General features: G+C 36.4%; 1 protein-coding gene across 13 annotated transcripts in view; it reads left to right on the top strand.

Annotated features, from left to right (window-relative positions):
- Positions 1–19,626, top strand: part of RAPGEF6 (Rap guanine nucleotide exchange factor 6) — a 252,173-nt gene that overhangs the window by 187,771 nt on the left and 44,776 nt on the right. For 5 of the 13 annotated variants that reach the window (XM_089530351.1, XM_089530360.1, XM_089530436.1 and 2 more), the window contains 10 exons: positions 80–323; positions 1,902–2,059; positions 3,170–3,184; positions 4,726–4,854; positions 5,581–5,821; positions 6,439–6,822; positions 7,719–7,930; positions 9,630–9,753; positions 10,557–10,580; positions 15,407–15,627. In XM_089530351.1, the coding sequence (XP_089386477.1) occupies positions 80–323; positions 1,902–2,059; positions 3,170–3,184; positions 4,726–4,854; positions 5,581–5,821; positions 6,439–6,822; positions 7,719–7,930; positions 9,630–9,753; positions 10,557–10,580; positions 15,407–15,627 (1,752 nt within the window). The remainder of the gene's footprint in view (positions 1–79; positions 324–1,901; positions 2,060–3,169; positions 3,185–4,725; positions 4,855–5,580; positions 5,822–6,438; positions 6,823–7,718; positions 7,931–9,629; positions 9,754–10,556; positions 10,581–15,406; positions 15,628–19,626) is intronic. The other 8 variants (XM_089530400.1, XM_089530369.1, XM_089530408.1 and 5 more) reach the window with 5 other exon arrangements.

Below are 19,626 nucleotides of genomic sequence, written 5' to 3'. Positions count from 1 at the left end.
TTAACATGTTATTTTTAAGGTTCAGTAAAATTTTTAGTGTGTTAATGAATTTTCAAAACATTGGCATTTCTTTTTTCAGTGTTCAAGGAGTTGCTTAATAGGATAGGGCAAGAAAAAAATGGCATTCCACATATTCCCAAAATAGCAGAAAAGAAGAATAATCGATATTCCATTCCTGATATTCCTGGAGATGTGGAACAGATGTTTCCACGTGAGAAAGGGAACAAGAAAATTAAAGCGAATACTGTGTCTGGTGGAAGAAACAGAATCAAGAAAATTTTAGACAAGACTCGATTTAGCATCTTGCCTCCAAAGCTGTTTAGGTATGAAAAAAATATTAACATACCATGTTTTATAAGTTGAGGTAATTATTTGACTTGGATAAAATTTAGTTCTAGTAAGAAAACTACTATCAGTTTAGTCTTCCTTTCTCCTCTACCTTTTCTTTTTTATATATAAAATTTCTGCAGTTGCTAAATGAAAAATGTGTTTGTTATTCCCTTCATGTCTTGTTGTTATCAAGATTGACAGTTCTCATGCTGTTTCAATCACTTGTGGTGTCACTAGCAAGCTGGCAAGGCATTTCTTATACAGTATGCCAAATGGAATTTCTGGCCTTCAAAATTCTCTTGAAATTTGGCTAGCTCAGCTCTAGGTAAAAGCAAGTCGTTTCCTTCATACTTGCAGGCAGTTTTATTTTTTCCACCTGTGCTGAACCAGAGAATGCAAGAGGGTTATTGTTTGATTAGAACTTGGAAACCATTCATTCATTCATTCATTTTTGACATAAAACAGTTTTACTCACATATCTTGTATATAGGCACAGCTTTATGGTAAAGATAAAATAAGTATAAGTTCAACATGTTACTTTAAAAAAGGCATTTAGAAGAAAAATGGTTTGTCAGTTGGTCAAAAGAAACATTCTTAATATATCTATCTCTATATATAATCCTTATTAATTAGAAAAAATCATTAAAAACAAAAACAAGATCTTTTATTTATGAGGGGTAATGTTCACACAAGCTCAGAAAATGTTTTTTCAGCCTTTTTGCTTAATTTTTTTTTTTTTTTTTTTTTGGAATTGTGGTTTAAAAACATTTTTCCAAACTCTATTTTTCATATATACATCATAACCCAAAGTTCCACAAGTAAAAGGCTTTTTCAGGTATGTGTCACAGACCTTTCTACACAAATACTCTCTCCATCTATGCACTTTATTCATATGTTGTTGTTTTTTACTACTTGCTAAAAGCATTAGGGTTTTCCTGTCATCTGTATTTTTCTTTCCTTTATTGAAAGTCTTTCTTGTAGATCTGCAAATCCATATGAGAGCTTGTATGCTATTTGAATAGTTCCTAGCTGTTCATTGGATAGGAGCAAAATAAGAATTTTACAACTGTTGTTTAGTTTCTAGTACCTTCAGCATGGAACTTGTCACTGGTTTTGCTTCACATATGTAGAATAATAGCCCTATTCAGGTGTGATTTAAAGTTTTTACTTGAACATGTGATTTAGGATGAGGATGAGGACATTCTATTCTGAATCAGATCCCACCTCTTGATATCATATATGTTAATCAACCCCTCTTCCAACCTCTTGCAAAAAATTGCTAGATGGAGGATTTGTCCTGATGTGGGCCAGAGCCATGAGCTATTGGCATTTCCTCTCATTTGGAAACTGCTGCATATAGTTGCATGTGTGAAGGCCTTTCCCTGCAGATTTTCTCACTGTATCCAGAGACACCTGGGAGACTGCATAGAGTTCATGGTGCCAAGTATAGGAGTACTCAGTGCAGCTTCATCCCAACCCATGAGTTCAAGTGAATAGTTTATATCAGACCAGAACAAAGCTTATACGTCTGTGTTATCTAAATACAAGCAATTGTTAAAATTCTCTTACAGTGATGGTAGTGTAAGTCAGTCACAAGATGACAGTATTGTGGGCACAAGACAATGCAGACACAGTTTGGCAATTATGCCTATTCCTGGCACACTTTCCTCCAGCAGTCCTGATCTCTTGCAGCCTACAACCAGCATGTTGGATTTTTCTAATCCTTCAGGTAAAGTAAACTGTCTTTCCAGATGTATCTTATAATGTCGCCTATGTTATTGAAACATATCAGATTTTAGTGGCTATGTTTCCAAGAACATTTTTGTAGCCAGTACAGAAGTTTTATATATGGCTGGGTGTCAACAAGTCCAGTCTAGTTATGACCTTTTACTTTGAGGTACACTTAAATATTTGTGCACACCAGCACCATTTCATTTCCCTTGAGTGTGTCAAGAAATGTGAACACTTTCCTGTTCAAAGGAAAAAAGCCTTTAGTCCTTTTGTCCACCGAGCCTGTCTGTAAGGTCCACAGAATTTAGAATTACGGCTAGTGGGGCAAGCTGATGCATTTAGAGTTATGTTTTCATAGCTGCTATGTTCTTTAGCATATACAGTTTGTAAAGTCTGAAAGAAACAGAACAGAATGTAACATGTGCCCCAATCACTAATGTATTAAATGATCCAGGGTGCCTTCTGTTGCAATAGAGTATGTTATGTCTGAGGGTCCTTTACAGCATAAGAAGATTTTTTTTCTAACAGAATGAAGGCTACTATCAATCACACTTGTTAATTACACAGGATCCTTTGTTCTGATGATTGCTGTAGATTATTCTTAATTTAACTCCTCTAATGGATTGAAGCGAACCTTGAAACCAAGCATCCATCCATACTTTTAATTAGCAAACTGTATATCCATTTGTTATTTACCCATAGTCACTTCTGACTTAAGAAACTCATCCCTGTTTTTAAAAACCTATAGATTTGTAGTATGGCATTACAAACACACCTGTCTTGTTGCAAAACTAAATCAGGCCCAGGCCTCTTGAAAAGAAAAGCAAAATAAACTCTGGGATGCTATCCCCTATTTACATTTTTAGCTTAAGTATGGATTCAAACACACCCTTATTGTTTTGTTTATGTTCACAAAACAGCTTAAGTAGCAACTTCTACAGATTTCAGTTTCTTTTATATACTTAGTTAATATTACAGATACTACTCAGATTGATTTTAGTAGGAGGGAGATTAAATAGTTTTTTCCCTCAGATCTGCAAGTATGTAGCATTTAACTCATACTGTCAGTGTCTGATTCTTGACTTTGTCCTCCTTTTTCATCCTGCAGCCGTTGGTTTTTACTGTAAGTATCCCAATTAATGACAACCTGATAATCTTTCATGTATTTTATTTTCAAACAAATAGGGGTTATTTTTTTTAAAATCCTGTTTCAATGTTAATATTTCATTCAATAGTCATAATAGTAAAACTGATTTTGCATAATTATAACCAAACCTGCCTCATTCCATTATCCGATTTCATGATATATGCATCAGGCTGTATAAAAATTATTTTGTTGCTCTACATGTATTAGAACGCACATGCTCTAAATTATTGCTCCTACAAAAGGGTTGGAGGTGGCTGATCCTAGTTATATTTTTTTAAAAATGCATTTTTAAGGAAGAGTTTTATGGAGCCAAAGGTGGTTCATCAGAGTACCAAAGGTACATGAGGGAAACAGTGCCCAGTGGTAACTTATTCAGGTGAACATAGAGGTAGAAAAATGTGGTTGTAATAGAGTGAATGATGAATAGTGACTGCTAATGACTGGAACAATTCTCCATGCTTGACCATACTGTTCTTGCTGCTGATGTCTACTTTGGCTATACTTGATAAAGATTCATCTATTAGATCAGGCAAGGTGTAGTGCTTAGAATATCTAAGGCCCAAAACAGAGGGGCCAAATGAAGTGGCTTCCAGCTGCTTTGGGAGTGTGGCGTTTACATGACGCATGCCTCCAAAGCAGCCTGAAGCCACTCTAATAATCCTTTGGACCAGAGCAAAAAGGAACCAGGATAATCCAGCTCCTGGCAGCACAGCTTGGGTCCTGTGGTGGCAACCCGCTTTGGGAGTTGCTTCTTCCCACTTGCCTGTTCTGGGCCTAAGGGACAAAACAGATCGCCATAAAAACTCCTGGCTTCCAGCTGGCTTGGGGGTGTGTTGTACAGATGACACTTGCCCCCAAGATGACCAGAAGCCAATTTCAAGCTACCCAGATGTGGATTGGCTTCTGGGTGCTTTGGTGGCGTGGCATTCACACGCTGCACGTGGCCAGAGGGGCTTAAAGCCACCCATGGGCCACAGCAGGTGAGAAGAGACGCCTTTTTGACAGCCCAAAAAGAAGTGGCTCTTTCTAGGTGGATTGGGGCTGTGGCATGTGGTTGCCGCGGCTCCAATTTGCCTTCGGAAGGGGCAGTTTGAATCTGTCCCTTTGGGGCAGTCTATTTTTCCCCTAAGTTAGGCTGGAGGGACCCAGATTGAACTCTTCCATCAGCAAAAAGTTCACTGGGTGGCATTGAGCCATCTGCTGTCTCTCACCCAAACCCTATTTCACAACATTACTTTGAGGATGGAATCAGTTGAACAATAATATTCTCTACCATGAGCTTTATTTAATGAAAGAAGATATACATTTAATGCAGTGATTTCTAGCCTCCATAAATTGGACTAAAACTGCCATTATTCCTGACAACCTAGAGGGATCCAGTGGGTAGATCTAATGAGCTCAGAGTGTCTCTTGTGCATAAAGAAGGAACGAGAGGGGGGATTTGTACCTATTTATCTTTGCAGGCCATGTCCAGACATGTTCAGAGTGTATCCCAACCTTCTGTAATGTCTTTTCAGATGCTGACAGGAAAAGAGAAATTGGCAAAATTCACTCCTCTACTTTGTCTAACCACAGGGGCGGCAACTCTGGCCCTCTGGATACCTTTGGCCTACAGCTCTCATCAACTGTAATCACCATAGGCAATGGTAACAGATTATGAGAACTGCAGCCTTGCTTCACCCCAGATCTGGATCCCCCCCCCAAGCAGGATCACATCACACAAATGGATCCACAATAACTCTGGATCCAAGTCTATAAATAAATAATACATGTGTGATATGAGGTTGTTACTCCGATCTTCAGAATTCATTTATTGATTCCTTTTGATATTTTATCTTTCAATGACAGGAGGATTTATAAGAAGGAAATGAGTATGTGATCATTTCAATCATATGGCTGTACAGTTCTAATCCTGTGTACATGCATGTGTTTGTAGCAATAGTTCTTAACAGAGAGTGGTTTGTGACAAGAAAAATGAATCAGTAAACTGAATTTGAAGCTTTTTGGTCATAATCCACACCTCTCATCCACTAGTTATTTCCTAAATCATTGGTGCATTATATATATTATTGAAGGTGTAGGACAAAAAGTTATGTTTAATCAGTGAGTGCACAAAGGATCAAAAACTTAAAAGTAGTCCTATGTCTATAGAATTCTCTGAGACATTCTCAGAGAAACAACAAGTCCCAGTGCTCTAGCTAAACACAGAATAATAGACTTGTGCTTACATAAGTATTGTGACTTATTTTTCATATAATGAATGGGAAATGAACATTTATAGATTATTGTTTAAACTCAGAATTCCTTACAGTATTTTATCCATTCAGGGGGAAAAACTTTTATATTTCTTATGTGTTTTGTTTTAAATCCAGACATTCCAGATCAGGTTATAAGAGTTTTCAAAGCTGATCAACAGAGTTGTTACATTATTATCAGCAAAGACACTACAGCAAAAGAGGTTGTGAGCCATGCAGTGCATGAATTTAATTTGGTAGGCGCCCCAGAGACATATTCTCTGTGTGAAGTTTCTGTGAGTCCTGAAGGAGTTATCAAGCAGAGAAGGCTTCCTGATCAATTCTCAAAGTTAGCAGACCGAATTCAGCTCAATGGGAGGTACGTGTGTTCATTTACTTTTGTTTTAAAGTGACAAAGAAGGAAGAAAATAAAGAAAACAGAGATGCCTCCAAAGTGTGTGTGTGTGTGTGTGAGAGAGAGAGAGAGAGAGAGAGAGAGAGAGAGATATTTATTTCTTCTGATAGAACAAAACCTCTAAGGTTTATATAAGAATTATGATACCAGTACATACAGAGCCAGTGTGGTATAGTAGTTTGAGTGTTGGATACGATTGTGTAGACCAGGGTTCAGATACCGATTTGGCTATGGAAACCCACTAGGTTACTTTGGACAGGTCACACACTCAGCAAACCACCTCTGGTTACACCTTGCCAATAAACCTCTGTGATAGGTTCCCCCTAGAGTCACCATAAATTGGAAACAACTTGAAGGCACACAAAAATAAACAAATACAGTAATATACTGAATCTGTCAATAAAACTGATGATGCTCTTTTGTAGAGAGTAAAGCTCAATGTTTTATACTGAGAACATTTATAAAAAGTAGAGATTTGTGATAAAAATAGAATTTTGTTTTAATATTTTCAGCCATGTTGCTACCTTTTCTGTGTTGTATTAAGAGTTGTTTACTATCTATTTCTTTAACTGTGCTTTTAGGTATTATCTTAAAAATAATATGGAAACAGAGACTTTGTGCTCAGATGAAGATGCTCAAGAATTGCTTAGAGAAAGCCAGATTTCCCTCTTACAGTTGAGCACTATTGAGGTAGCTACTCAGCTATCAATGAGAGACTTTGAATTATTTCGGAATATTGAGCCTACTGAATATATTGATGACCTATATAAACTTGAGTCTAAAACAGGAAATGCTAACCTGAAACAGTTTGAGGATGTTATTAATCAAGAGACATTTTGGGTTGCCACGGAAATTTTATCTGAACCAAACCAGCTCAAAAGGATGAAGATTGTGAAACATTTCATTAAAATAGCTCTTCATTGTCGAGAATGCAAGAATTTCAACTCTATGTTTGCTGTTATAAGGTAGATTTTTCTCTTTTGATGGAGTTAAAAGAAAGAGTTAATTCTGTTAATAGAGTAACAGAAAATATAGAATTTAACTGAACTGCTTTTGGGTCACTTGAAGATCTAAGTCTTAATTGAATAGTTATGAAGAGACTGGAGATAGCTTAATAAATATGTAATATATAATTAGTTGAGGTTTAGAGGCAAAAAATAAACGATGACATTATTACTGTGTAGTTAGTGTAATGGGATAGGAGTGTGTTAATGTATTTATAACCTAAAATCATAAAGAATCAAAATTACCGTATTTTATTTTTCTTCCCTATAGTAATGGTATTTAGATTTGATGGTTTTCATTTTGTCAGAATGTCCTGACTTTGTGATTTCATCCCCCAACCTACTTTTGTTGCTAAAGTGTGAATTTACACTGCAGAATGGAAGAGGCATGGAGAAAGACTAAGTGCATAATGCTGGTCCCAAATGTGCAATTTTGTTTAAGCAAGTTCTTGATGTAGAAATAGAAGGGTTCAAAAGATTCAGAGCATCTTCCTGAACAGTTTTTCTGCTCAGTTGAAAAGCTGAATGGAAATGAGCAATATTCAGCAGAAATGTATACAGTCAGCTTTCTATATCCACAGATTCAACCATCCATGGATTGAGACTATTACACACAAATACACACACACACACACACACACACACACACACACACAGAGTGCAAACCTTGATTTTGCCATTTCCATGGATTTTGGTTTCCACAGTGGTTGGGGTTTCCTGGAATTAAATCTCAGCAGATACTAAAGGCTTACTGTTTAAGCCTTGTCAAAATCCTGGTTTGTTTTAAAGTTGTCAGGATTTCTGAAATGTAATTGTTACTCTGTCATAGCTGATAATGCAAACAATTACTCTTACAGTGGTCTTAATCTAGCACCAGTTGCTCGACTTAGAGGTACTTGGGAAAAATTACCAAGCAAGTATGAAAAACACCTCAGAGACCTTCAAGATCTTTTTGATCCGTCTAGAAATATGGCAAAATATCGCAACATCCTTAGCAGTCAGAGCATGCAACCTCCAATTATTCCCCTCTTTCCTGTCGTCAAGAAAGACATTACATTTCTACATGAAGGTATGAGATAACGTATTGGACCACATATTAATGGGGTCTTGATTAATAGGATGAATTTTAGTTACAGACATCGATCTGTCTAGATATGTTGATAAACATACAATGAATAATCCTGAAGTGAATTAATTTCTGATGCAGCTCATCTCTGCACATGGCAACAATAATTTAACACTTCAAAAGGATACTGTACCAATACTGTAATATTGGTTTAAAACATGTTTTTTTAATTTTTATTATGTTTTTTTAAAAAAAATTATTTAATGATGGTCAGTAGCTGATTTTAGCATGTCATGGCTTTCCTCCTGTTAAATAAAATGGTTATCTCCCTTCTTCCTTCATTTTTATAGCAATAAAATGCATCCTGAAAGCTAAATGTATAGTCCTTGAATGCAGCCTATGGGTCTATTGCAAAGTTTCTGTCACATCCTTTACATCACAGCCTCATTTATCATATTATACAATTTCACGATAGTCAAGTGGCACGATTAACAATTTTCTATAGTTCTCCTATCTTGCCTGTTGGCTAGTAATGCTGATATCTTTTAGTAGCAAACATCCAACAGAATCTGACCTCTTGGAATTCATTGAAACTCTGGCTTTTGATTCTAGGATGTGAAGAGTAATAGCTTAAAATCAAATGGTATTAAAGTACATATGGACAGGGAAAGGAGAAAAGTTTGATGTAGTCATGTTTTCCAAAAGACATGAGGCTTTTCTACTTGCATTGTTACCTGTTCTGGCACTCTCTGTGTTCTTTACCTTCCTCATTCTACACTACATCTTGGCTGCATCCACACTGCAAAAATAATCCAGGTTGACACTGCTTTAACTACCATGGCTCAATGTTATGGGATTCTGGGAACTACAAACTACAAATACTTGGATTCCATAGGATGGAGCCATGGCAGTTAAAGTGGTGTCAAGCCTGATTATTTTTGCAGTGTGGATACAGCCCTTTCTTCAGTATGCAGAATGTGTAGTACTTCCTTCCATAACACTGATCTACAAACCAATGGTGCCTTCACCATTTTGTAAGAAAGAAACACAGGAGGACACAAAAGAAGAAAAGTATAGGAAGAGATGGCTAAATGCAAAGAGACCAAGTGCCCTATATTATTAACTGCTTTAAGAAAGACGAGTTGTAACATGCTGTCCTACCAATTATCCCTGTCATAAGTCCCTCTTTGTATAACTATTAAGGTAGAAAAACTCTATCCTTTCAGTTTATCACTTCACTTCTCAAAAACTGTGAGAACATAAGTAAAAAATTAAAAGTGGATTCCCATTTTGTAGATAAACTTTGCATGGGTCTGAAAGAGTTGACAGCTGTGGTGAGAATACATTATTTTGTCCTTGCCTGAATTAAAAGGTAAAACCATTTTTTAAACAGTAATAGCTTTGTTGCCATCATTTTCACGACCTTTTCATTGTTGAAAAATCAAAGTGAACATAGTACAGTTGTTACATTTCCTTCCTGCTGACAGCTGCCACTATAAAACAATTGAGTGAAAATAAAGTTAGTGTTTGTACTGAGTTTTGACTGACACCTGTATTCTGCATTACATCTTCTTGTGCTTTTGACTGATGCTTGAATTCAAGACCTTTGGCATTTGATGATACATTGTGATATATGAGAATAATAATGTGTCATTTGCAGAACTATTTTGAAAGTCTTTTTGCACATATTTTAATTATGTAGGAAATGATTCAAAGGTGGATGGTTTGGTAAATTTTGAGAAACTCAGAATGATTGCCAAAGAGATTCGTCAAGTCATCAGAATGACTTCAGCTAACATGGATCCTGCTGTGATGTTCAGACAAAGGTATGACATTTGAAAGAAAAATGAGGGTGGAGTGGATCAGGCAACAATAAATGTACATTTACGTCTTTATATTTTGTTTAATTTCATTGTTGGTTAGCATTTATCATTGGAAAGTGAATGTGAAATGAATGTAGATGTTCTGTTAATGCTATTTCCAGTGCTAAAAACCCATATAGATAAACACTATTTAAAAACAACACCGTTCAACAGAGGCATGTTTCCTTTTATGAGATCCTTAGCTTATGCAGGATGTAAGTATTAGGAGAGTTAAAACTCCTAGTCATATTTAAGTCAAAGCAATTTGGCAGCTCATTTTCATTTTGGCATTAAAAATGTGACCCAGTATATTTTTAAAATGGAATGATCATGGTTAAAAGTTTACTGCAGTATGATCAGTGCTAAGGTACAGGTTATAATTAATTACTTTGTCCTTGGGATAGATTCCAAAAACCTATCTAAAATATAAATAGAGAAAGGAATTATTCTTTTTTAAAAATCTGCAAACTTAACTGGAGCCACTCCTCCCTACCTAACTAGAGGTCTTACTCCCAAACATGATTTTTTGAATCCCAGCCCTTTTGCTGTGTGTGTTTCTGTATTCGCCATGTGTTGTAAGACGTTTTGTCTCTGTTTTCCATAGTAAAAATTATGTCATTGTTTTGAGGAGTGTTTTTACCTGATTGAAATTTTCATTCCTCTTTTTTCTGTCTTCATCCTTTTCCTTTCTGACTTTCAACTGTGATTTTCCCCCTTTGCTTTTCTTTTTAAATACATGCTTCATTGTATATGGCTCTTGCTTACAGGAAGAAGAGATGGAGGAGTTTGGGGTAAGTGTAGAGATTAATGCAACTAAGAATTTTTAAAAAGTTATGCAACTTTTAACATACTGCATCCTCATTAGTGCATGCACCTAAACAAGAGCATGCATTTTATTAACCCTGCAGTGATTGTTTCTAAATATTTCCAAACTGAAGGGAGTTAGTGCCATGCTGGTAACATGGATCCTAGAAGAATCTGACTGCAGTCATATTTTGTATTATTGAAAAATAATTATATACAAGTTGTTGATTTTCCCCCATTTTAACATGTTTTGAAATTAAACCAGCTCAAGCTCACATTGTGTAATTTAATTGTCAGCTAATCCTTTGAGTGTCAGCTACAGCCTTTCTAAAAAAAATGTCTGTACATGGACAAATAGAAGGTAATGGATATCTACTCCATTCCGACCAAACTCATAGATGAACTCCATACTTGTAACAGATTTATTTTGTAAATCTAGCTGTCTAGTTGAATTCTCTCCAATTATAATGTGGAGGTACATGGAGGTTCCTAGAAGCCATAGTATTCTGTCACCAACAGGTGCCCAGAGGCATTTGAGCAGGCTGCAGCCTGTGCACAAGGGTGTGTCTCTGTTGAAAATTTTTCTGCAAAGGGCCTTATTTCCACTGCTCAGGCCAAATCCATGCATGCTGATAATGCATTGTGCTTGTTAGCACTAGAAGCCTGGTTTCAGGTTCAGGTATGGCCATTCTAGCCATGGCTGTGATGGAAATGGGCTTGCCAAGATCCACAAAAATTCAAGAAAATCTTTCTAGATCCTTTCCCTAAAAGGATAATGAAAATAAATCCCAGTATTGATAGAATTATGCAGCAATGATTTGCATGCCAAATCTTTAAAACCCTTAGTTTGCATAGGAGGGATAAATTAGTTTCTATGATTTGTATATATTGATTGAGTCAGGAAGCAAAGTGTCAATTTGTTCCTTCCTTTTCAATGGGTAACATAGATTAAATTATATATCTATACATTTTGTAGATGTATTGAGTAATGCTGTAGTTAGTTATCTGTATCTTTTATACTCCAGCCACTTTGATGTCCTGACACAGTAATTTTCTCCTGCCTCTTGACAAAGAGTGGCTTCAGTTCAGGGATGAATGTGACATGAAAGGTTTGATATATGAGATCCATATTCATTTTAGTCATGGGAGTAAGTCTAGTCACAGAAAGTGTCATACACTGAATGGTTCCTTAAGGAATAGGAAACTATTCTAAGCCATCCCTGTAGTACATATTGATTGCTCAGACCATATCATTTGATCACAGTGGATTTCTGTGTGCACAGCTTTTAGGTATGCCTAACATATTCATACTACTTTGAGTGCATTATTCACAGTCATATAAAACCCTGAACAAGTGAAGACATAGCTGAAGTTAGATCATATTACTGGGATACAGAATCTGTAGAGAAGTAAATTTTGATTCTTCTTTCCTTTAGCTAATATGTCAAATATTTTTTGTACAAATAGGCAACGGTGTCTTTGAGCTGTTTTGAACTATAGATCCCATCTGCCTGTGGCTTCTGGAGTGTTTCAAGTTACTTTCTCATGCTTGATAGCAGTCTGTAGAAATCAGTTCTGATTCCCAGAACAAACAACTTTTAGATTTCCAGTATTGTTAAGAGGTGGTAAAGGAGGGAGCCACTGAATAACATTTGGTTTAGATTAAGAAGGGCAGTCTTGTCCAAATAAAGGAGGAAATTTTATTTTCTTCTTCCATATATTATGTTTAAACTTTTGCTTGAGAAAATTGAAAAAAAATATGTGCTAATACTATAAAGGTAAAGGTATTCCCTGTTGACAAGGTTGTCATGTCATGTCCAATCATAGGGGGTGGTCAGTTATGATTAGACATTCATGTCAAGGGACTACCTTTACCTTTAGGGAGTTTTTATTTGGCAAAGTATTAAAAATAATTCCAGTGTATCTCATACCAAAGCCACCAAGTGGGATGGCATTAGTACCCCAAATGCTATTATTTACATAGCTTCTCTGTCCGTCTCATGTTTTGTGAATATTATGGAACTTTCCTATATTCAATATGTGCAGCATTTCGAGCCTGTTATTGATCTGATATCAACAGATTGGTGATACAGTCTTCTTAATTTTGTGAATTTCTTTTTATCTGAACCCATTATTCCTATATGTTTATTAATTTGACTCACTTTTCAAAAAATCCTTTCCTTTAAGACCTCAAGTTTTTATGTGCTCTACTTTTGGGTAACTTGCTATATCTATAATGAAGTACTTTGGCACATATAACATACAGTGGACCCTTGTTATACGCTGGGGTTTGGTTCCAAGATCCCCCGTGTATAACAAAATCCGTGTATGCTCAAGTCCCATTAAATATAATGACATAGCAAAATGGTGTCCCTTATAAAAAATGGAAAATCAAGGTAAATTTATACTTTTTTGGAACATTTTCAAACCGTGTATGCTTGAATCCGTGTATAAAAAATCCGTGTATAAGAAGGACCCACTGTATGTCTGTTGGATTATTGCAGAACTGATTGAAATGGTTCTGTGATTGAAACAGAATCAGCTTCTTTAAAAAAAGAACATGCTGTGGCTGATATGTCTTTCTGTATCAAATGTCTCTGTTGAGGGGATGGTGAAATATGTAAGAATATCAAAATTGATATATACTATCTGCTGCCATTCATCAAGTGCTCAGTAATCCTTATGTGCTCAGAGGTTTGAAATAACAGTAGTTCTTAGAACTGAATTTTGTTCATGAAACTGGGGTATATTCAGATATATTAAAATAGAATTATTGTAAGATTCTTGACAAGAAAGAAGTCTGTTGATACACAGAATTTTATCAGCTTTTATGAGATATATAGCAGACTCATTTCTAATAATAATAATAATAATAATAATAATAATAATAATAATAAGGCTTCCTAAGCTTACACATTATCCTGTCAGAAACTTTCACAGGTCCTGACTACATCATAATATTTACATCTGCTACTCAATTTCCTAACTGTCCCTGGTTTGTTTTCTATTAGTAAATATACTATTACTTTTTTTTCTATCCCTTTTGTGTCCTTGTTGCATCATTGGACATAGACCCTTAATCTCTCCCCTTTCCCATTTTTCTTTGTAGAGATCTCGGGAGAATTACCAGAACACTGCATGCAATTCAGTCATTTCCTTTACCTGTCATCCTCCTTTTCTTTTTCTTTCTTCCTTGTTATATCTGTTCAGGTTACATTAAAGCCATAGAATCTCAGATTCATGGTCCTATGTGAGCCATCTTAGAAATTTATTCCTTTTCAGCTTCTTTCTAATTTATTTATCCTCGCTATCATGGAACATGGGGCTTTTAATGAATCTTTAACTTTTTTTCAAGTCCAAACTTAGAAGAAAATCATGAAAAACATGTTTTCCACAGAGATAAGAAATTGTGTCTTGCAGGCCTCAGTTTCCTCTTCCACAGCCTCTGTTGCTTGTGCTAGATTGGAAGCAAGTTATCCAGATGCCCAAAGTTTTATGGCTGCTTTATAGAGGTCTCAATAAAGAATCAAAATTCTCACTGCTCATGTTAAATACGACATACAGTGCTTATGATCAGATCCATTATTTAAAAATTTACCAAGATGAATTATCTGCTCTTCCTTACAGTAGGAGGAAAATTTAGCGTGTTCAGAGTGCATGTTTTTAAAGATAAATAGGACTTCCTTCCACTTAACTATTAATCCACATGTTGAATGAAAGCAAAGATTGTTTTTGTCCAATGATAGTAATTATGTTACAGACATGAGGAGAGGAAATTTGTAGGTATTGTTACTGAAAACAAAAGGCTTTCATTGGAAATAATAATTTCATTGCTGTTTTCAAAACACATTTTCTACTTCTACAACCTCTGATCACAGTCCTCATGCATGCAGCTGGTTTACATTGCTTTCACTTTCTCTCCAGCAGTTCCCTCCTCTGAACCACCCATGTTTTAAAATACAGCTTGTGATCCAAAGGAGGAACTGCTGGAATAAAACCATGGAAGAAAATCATCCAGCAGTGTGCATAGTTCTTTCACACACAAATCTCTTGATCGCTGCCAGTATGTGTTTTCTCCTTCAGTAGAAAAGTAAATTATGGCAGCTCCCAGGAACGTGTTAGATTAATCTCTCTTGGTAGACTTAACTTTGTTTCTTTGAAGAACACATTACAATCTTCTGATAAAAGGGGTGGGGAAAATGTAGCTTCCAGTAAAGCCCTCCCAGTTGGTTCAGAAATAGGTTAAAATGATAAAACTCAATTGTTCTTATACAGGTATTGTTACCAGAGGAGCACAGTCCTTCTTTTCTGTGAAGGCTTGATTATTGTTTTATTTCTCCCATCTAATTTTTTAAAGTATTTGAAAAAGCTTAGAGAAAGAGAAGGGCAGTTCAGTAATCATTCTGCAGATACTGTAATCTGCTGAGACAAATTACTTTAATACACTCAATTCAGAAGGAGGGAAACTTTCATCTTATGTCCCAAACCTAATATTGAAATAGGCTTTTCGGTGAGCGTCTGAAGTGCTTTAGTCACACCTATTAAGGTGAAGCTACATAGCATTTGTTCAGTTCTCAATTGCTGTGCACTTTTTTTGCTTAATAATTCTTTTCTGGACATGTTAATTCTGTTAAGAGTTTTTCAAATTACTTTAAAACAAATGTTATGTTAACACTGTTCATTTCTTTTTAACTTGACATCAGCATGCGCTTTCAGTGGACGAGTATTTGTGCTTCAGTGTTTGCTGCTTGGATTCTTCCCACTCCTAAAGTGATGCTGAACTGAACTGCCTGGATGATGTCTTGTTTTGCAGGTCACTGAGCCAGGGCAGCACAAACTCAAACATGTTGGATGTTCAAGGAGGTGCTCACAAAAAACGGGCCCGGCGAAGCTCCCTGCTAAATGCCAAAAAGTTGTATGAGGATGCTCAGATGGCCAGGAAAGTCAAACAGTACCTGTCAAATCTGAATGTGGAAACAGATGAAGAAAAATTCCAGATAATGTCACTTCAGTGCGAACCTGCATATAGCACTTGTAAGTTAATCGGGCAATTAAGTTGGAATAGGCTTGAAGAACCTTATTTTTTGTGAAACAGATTTAGTGCAGAATTAATAAATACCGTATATAAAAGAAGATGCTTCTAGAAGAATCAGACGCACATGTGGCATCCTGTCAGTTGTGTTTGGCTGAGTTTGCACAAATGTGGCCTTCAGTTTTTAATGTACACACATATCACCACTCTGCAGAAATTCCCCTAGCATACTTGATATCCCCTGGCCCAAGTAGTGTATTTTCTGGCATATAAGTACTTTTTAACCCAGGAAAATCTTCTCAAAAGTTGGGGGTCATCTTATACACCGGGTGTCATATTATAGAGCAGGTGCTGAAATTTCTGAGCTGGACTGGAGAATCTGTGGTCGCCGCATATGGTGGGGGGAGCTCAAAAATGACCACGGCCACATCCCCTCCGTATGTGGCAACCGTATGAAAGCAGCAAGGGCAGCGCTGTACTAGTATGGTAGAAGAAAATCTTGGAGATAGGGAGGGCTGGGCAGGCAGGGAGAGGTGACCAATCCAAGCAGGCTTTGTATACAACAAGTTTTCCTGCTAAGTACCTGCATGTCATAAGCATTTGAATTAAAATTACCATATTGAAATCAAATCTGATGGGTTTTTTAATTTTTATTTGGTGTGCATTGGAAGAGGGGTAATCTTATACAGCGAGTATATCCCAAACTCTATATTTTAACTGGAAATGTTGGGGGTCATCTTATACACCCAGTCATCTTATACGCTGGAAATTACGGTAAATGCTTTGCACAGTTAAGGTAAAATAAAGGTAACCCAATGTGAATAGCAAGAAAAACAAAGCACATTAGCACTACATATCAGTAGTTTAAAGGATATCGGTGAGTTGATTATTCCCTATAAAGAGACAAGAAAACAGCAGGAGAGAGTGCAGCATGCCATGCCAGCCAGAGTATATTTGAAAAGATTAGCAATTCATGAGGATGCTATGGGAGAAGAATGTATAAACAGGACACTATGCATATTCTGCAAATCACTGATTTCTTAAACTGCAAAATCACACATTGAAGTTACTAAAATTCTAACGATTATTCTTAACATGGTAAACAATAGCCACATAAATTTATCTTTTGATTCATTTACTTATGTGACATTGTTTCATCTCTGATATTTCAGCTTCTTCTTCTGGGGCAAAAATTTAGAATTGCTCCTGTTCTACTGAGATAGGAATGGAGAGATAGTTTAGAAGAGGGGTTCCAAACAGAGATAAACTTGCAAGTTTTTGCTTTGACTCTTCGTGTCTTCATGAACTCACATAAATAAGAGGAATGGTGTTTGACCATACCTAGACTAGTTATCCCGCTTCCCACAGTCACCAGCCAGATGGCTCTGGGCAGCCCACAAGAAAGGCATGGTGGCAGTAGCTCTCTCATATACCTCTTGAACACCTGATGCGTGCTCCAGCTCATCTTGGAGGTAGCATATAACCACCTAGTCCCTTTTAAACCTCCCTCTTGTATGTTTGTTTGTTTGTTTGTTTGTTTGTTTGTTTGTAAAATCAAAGGCTTTCATGGCCGGCATCCATAGCTTTTTGTGGATTTTTCGGGCTATGTGGCCATGTTCTAGCAGAGTTTCTTACTGACATTTTGCCAGCATCTGTGGCTGGCATCAGATGCCAGCCACAGATGCTGGCGAAATGTCAGTAAGAAACTCTGCTAGAACATGGCCACATAGCCCAAAAACCCCACCAAAAACTATTTATTTATTTATTTATTTTGTTATTTAGTTTAGACCCCACTTTTCTCCCATAAGGGATCCAGTATATATGCACTGGATAAGGATGATGTCCCCTAAAGATTGCATTGCTCAGCAACCTACATAATTCATTGGTAGTTCTGCAAGTGGTTGGAGCAGGTCTAACAACTCTTTGCTGGAAAATGCATGCATCATGTCTAGCAAGTGGCTGTAGGACTCATGCACACAGCAGTTTGCCTTTTGAATAACCAGGGGGCTGTTGTCTCCAAGGATAGCAAAATTTTACTTGGAATGACAGATTTGTGAATCAATGTTAAATATGCTAGCTGAAAAAGTGATTCTATCTTTGTCTTCTAACACTTTTCCTTTCCACTTCTCTACATTTTTGCTTGAAGTAAATTTAAGTTATTAAAATTTCATTGTTCTCTATATTGAAGTCTGTTGAAGACTATAATTTCTGAAATTTTGATGTGAAAAATTGTTGTTGTGTACCTTCAGGTTGTTTCCAACTTATGGTGACCTTTTTATTTTTTGACAATATTTGTTCAGAAGCCTATGCCTTCCTTTGGGAGAGTGTGACTTGCTCAGGGTCACAGCAGTGGCTTTTCATGGTTGAGCAGGGATTCAAAGCCTGGCCTCTAGACTCAGAACTAACTCTCTAACCACTACACCATGCAGGCAGTAAAATCATGTACTTTACACGATGTAGAAAATACTGCATTCGAATATTTATATATTTGATTCATATCTCATCTTTCTTCCTATGCAAGAGTCAAGGCATCCTACAGCATTTAAAAAACAGGGCACAGTTTAAACATAATTTATACAAAGTTTAAAAAGCATTAAATAGCAGCTCAATTAAAAGCAGATTAAAACAATATAAAAACATAGATCATATTTTAAAAAAACAAATAAAACAAAAACACAAAAGCCAACCACAAACCCTTTCTGTTAAATAGATTTTAAATCTAAGGACTGCCTGAATAAAAAGATGCTACTAGCCTGCAGATGAAAAGAAAGGAGAGAGCCAGACTGGTCAGCCAGACTGTCATGGGTGTGTGTGTGTAATTCACCACCTGGGAGCAGCCACGGAGGAGACTCTCTCCCAGGTCCACATCAGATATGCTTGTGATGGTGATGGAGTGAGAGAAACCTTCCTCCAAAGATCTTAAAATTTGGGCAGGCTCATACAGTGAGATATGGTCTTTCAGATGGTATGGACCAGTCCTTTGAATTATGCCCGGAAATGGACCGATAGCCAATGAAGCTGTTTTTACAGCAGGAATATATGTTGCCTGTAATTCCGTAACTGATTTAGTTATGGCTTATACAACACACACTGAGATTACAAATGTAAGCATGAGAGAGTATGGAGATTTTAATTATTTCAAAATCTAAATTTCCTTGTTTTAAATGTAGTAAGTAAGAGCAGAAAATCAAAGGTCAGGTTCTTAACTGCAGCAGTGACTTAATTCTGCTCAGATGGTGAAAGGGTGATTATTATGAAGTTTTCTTTCAGTTTTCTTAACTTTTTTGTAGTGGCTTTCAGCTGTATATCCTGTCACATGACATGATGCAAAATCCACATATTTGCTTGAACTTAACAAAAGCTTGCTTTCTGTACTGAATCAGAAACTTTACAAGGCTCCATATATAAAGAGTACATTAAGCTCTTCAGAAAAACTGCCTTCTGGAAAGAGCAAATATATTATTAGCTCACTGACTGATTCACACAGCAGATCCTTTCTTGTTTCTATATGAGGCCAGCAAGCAGAAATCCACAAATACATCTGATACATCTTTCTCCTCATAAGCCAGTAAGAGATGCAATTTGTTGAACATCTTCTGATTCTAAAACTGCACTTGGTTTAAAAATAGGTTTAGGATTAAACATAGTTCAGTAGATTTATGATAATGACAACTGAATCAGTATGCAGTATTTTATCTTATGAATTAGGTATGCCACCTAGTGGAAAGTGAAAGGAAACATCTTGAGGAAAAGGCTATCTTTAGTAGCAAGATCAATGGATAGGATAGTCATGGCTCCAGCCAGGCCTGTTGAAGTCGGCCTAAGTTACTTTTATGACTTTCTTAAGTCACAGTAATTTCAAATGATCTTTACACTAAATATGATTTATGTCTGAATTGAGGTCATTATTCAGAGAAGCATGTCATCTACTGTTTCCAGAGTTAGCCCATTTCAAAAGTAATTATTGAATCTATTAAAACAGTAAATTAGAGCATAAAATC

The sequence above is a fragment of the Sceloporus occidentalis genome, unplaced genomic scaffold (genome assembly GCF_023333645.1).
Source record: "Sceloporus occidentalis isolate IW3139 unplaced genomic scaffold, rSceOcc1.0.p SCAF_1, whole genome shotgun sequence".
Taxonomy (NCBI): domain Eukaryota; kingdom Metazoa; phylum Chordata; class Lepidosauria; order Squamata; family Phrynosomatidae; genus Sceloporus; species Sceloporus occidentalis.
Note: the sequence above shows the minus strand (reverse complement) of the source record. Positions and strands in the feature narration are given on the sequence as shown.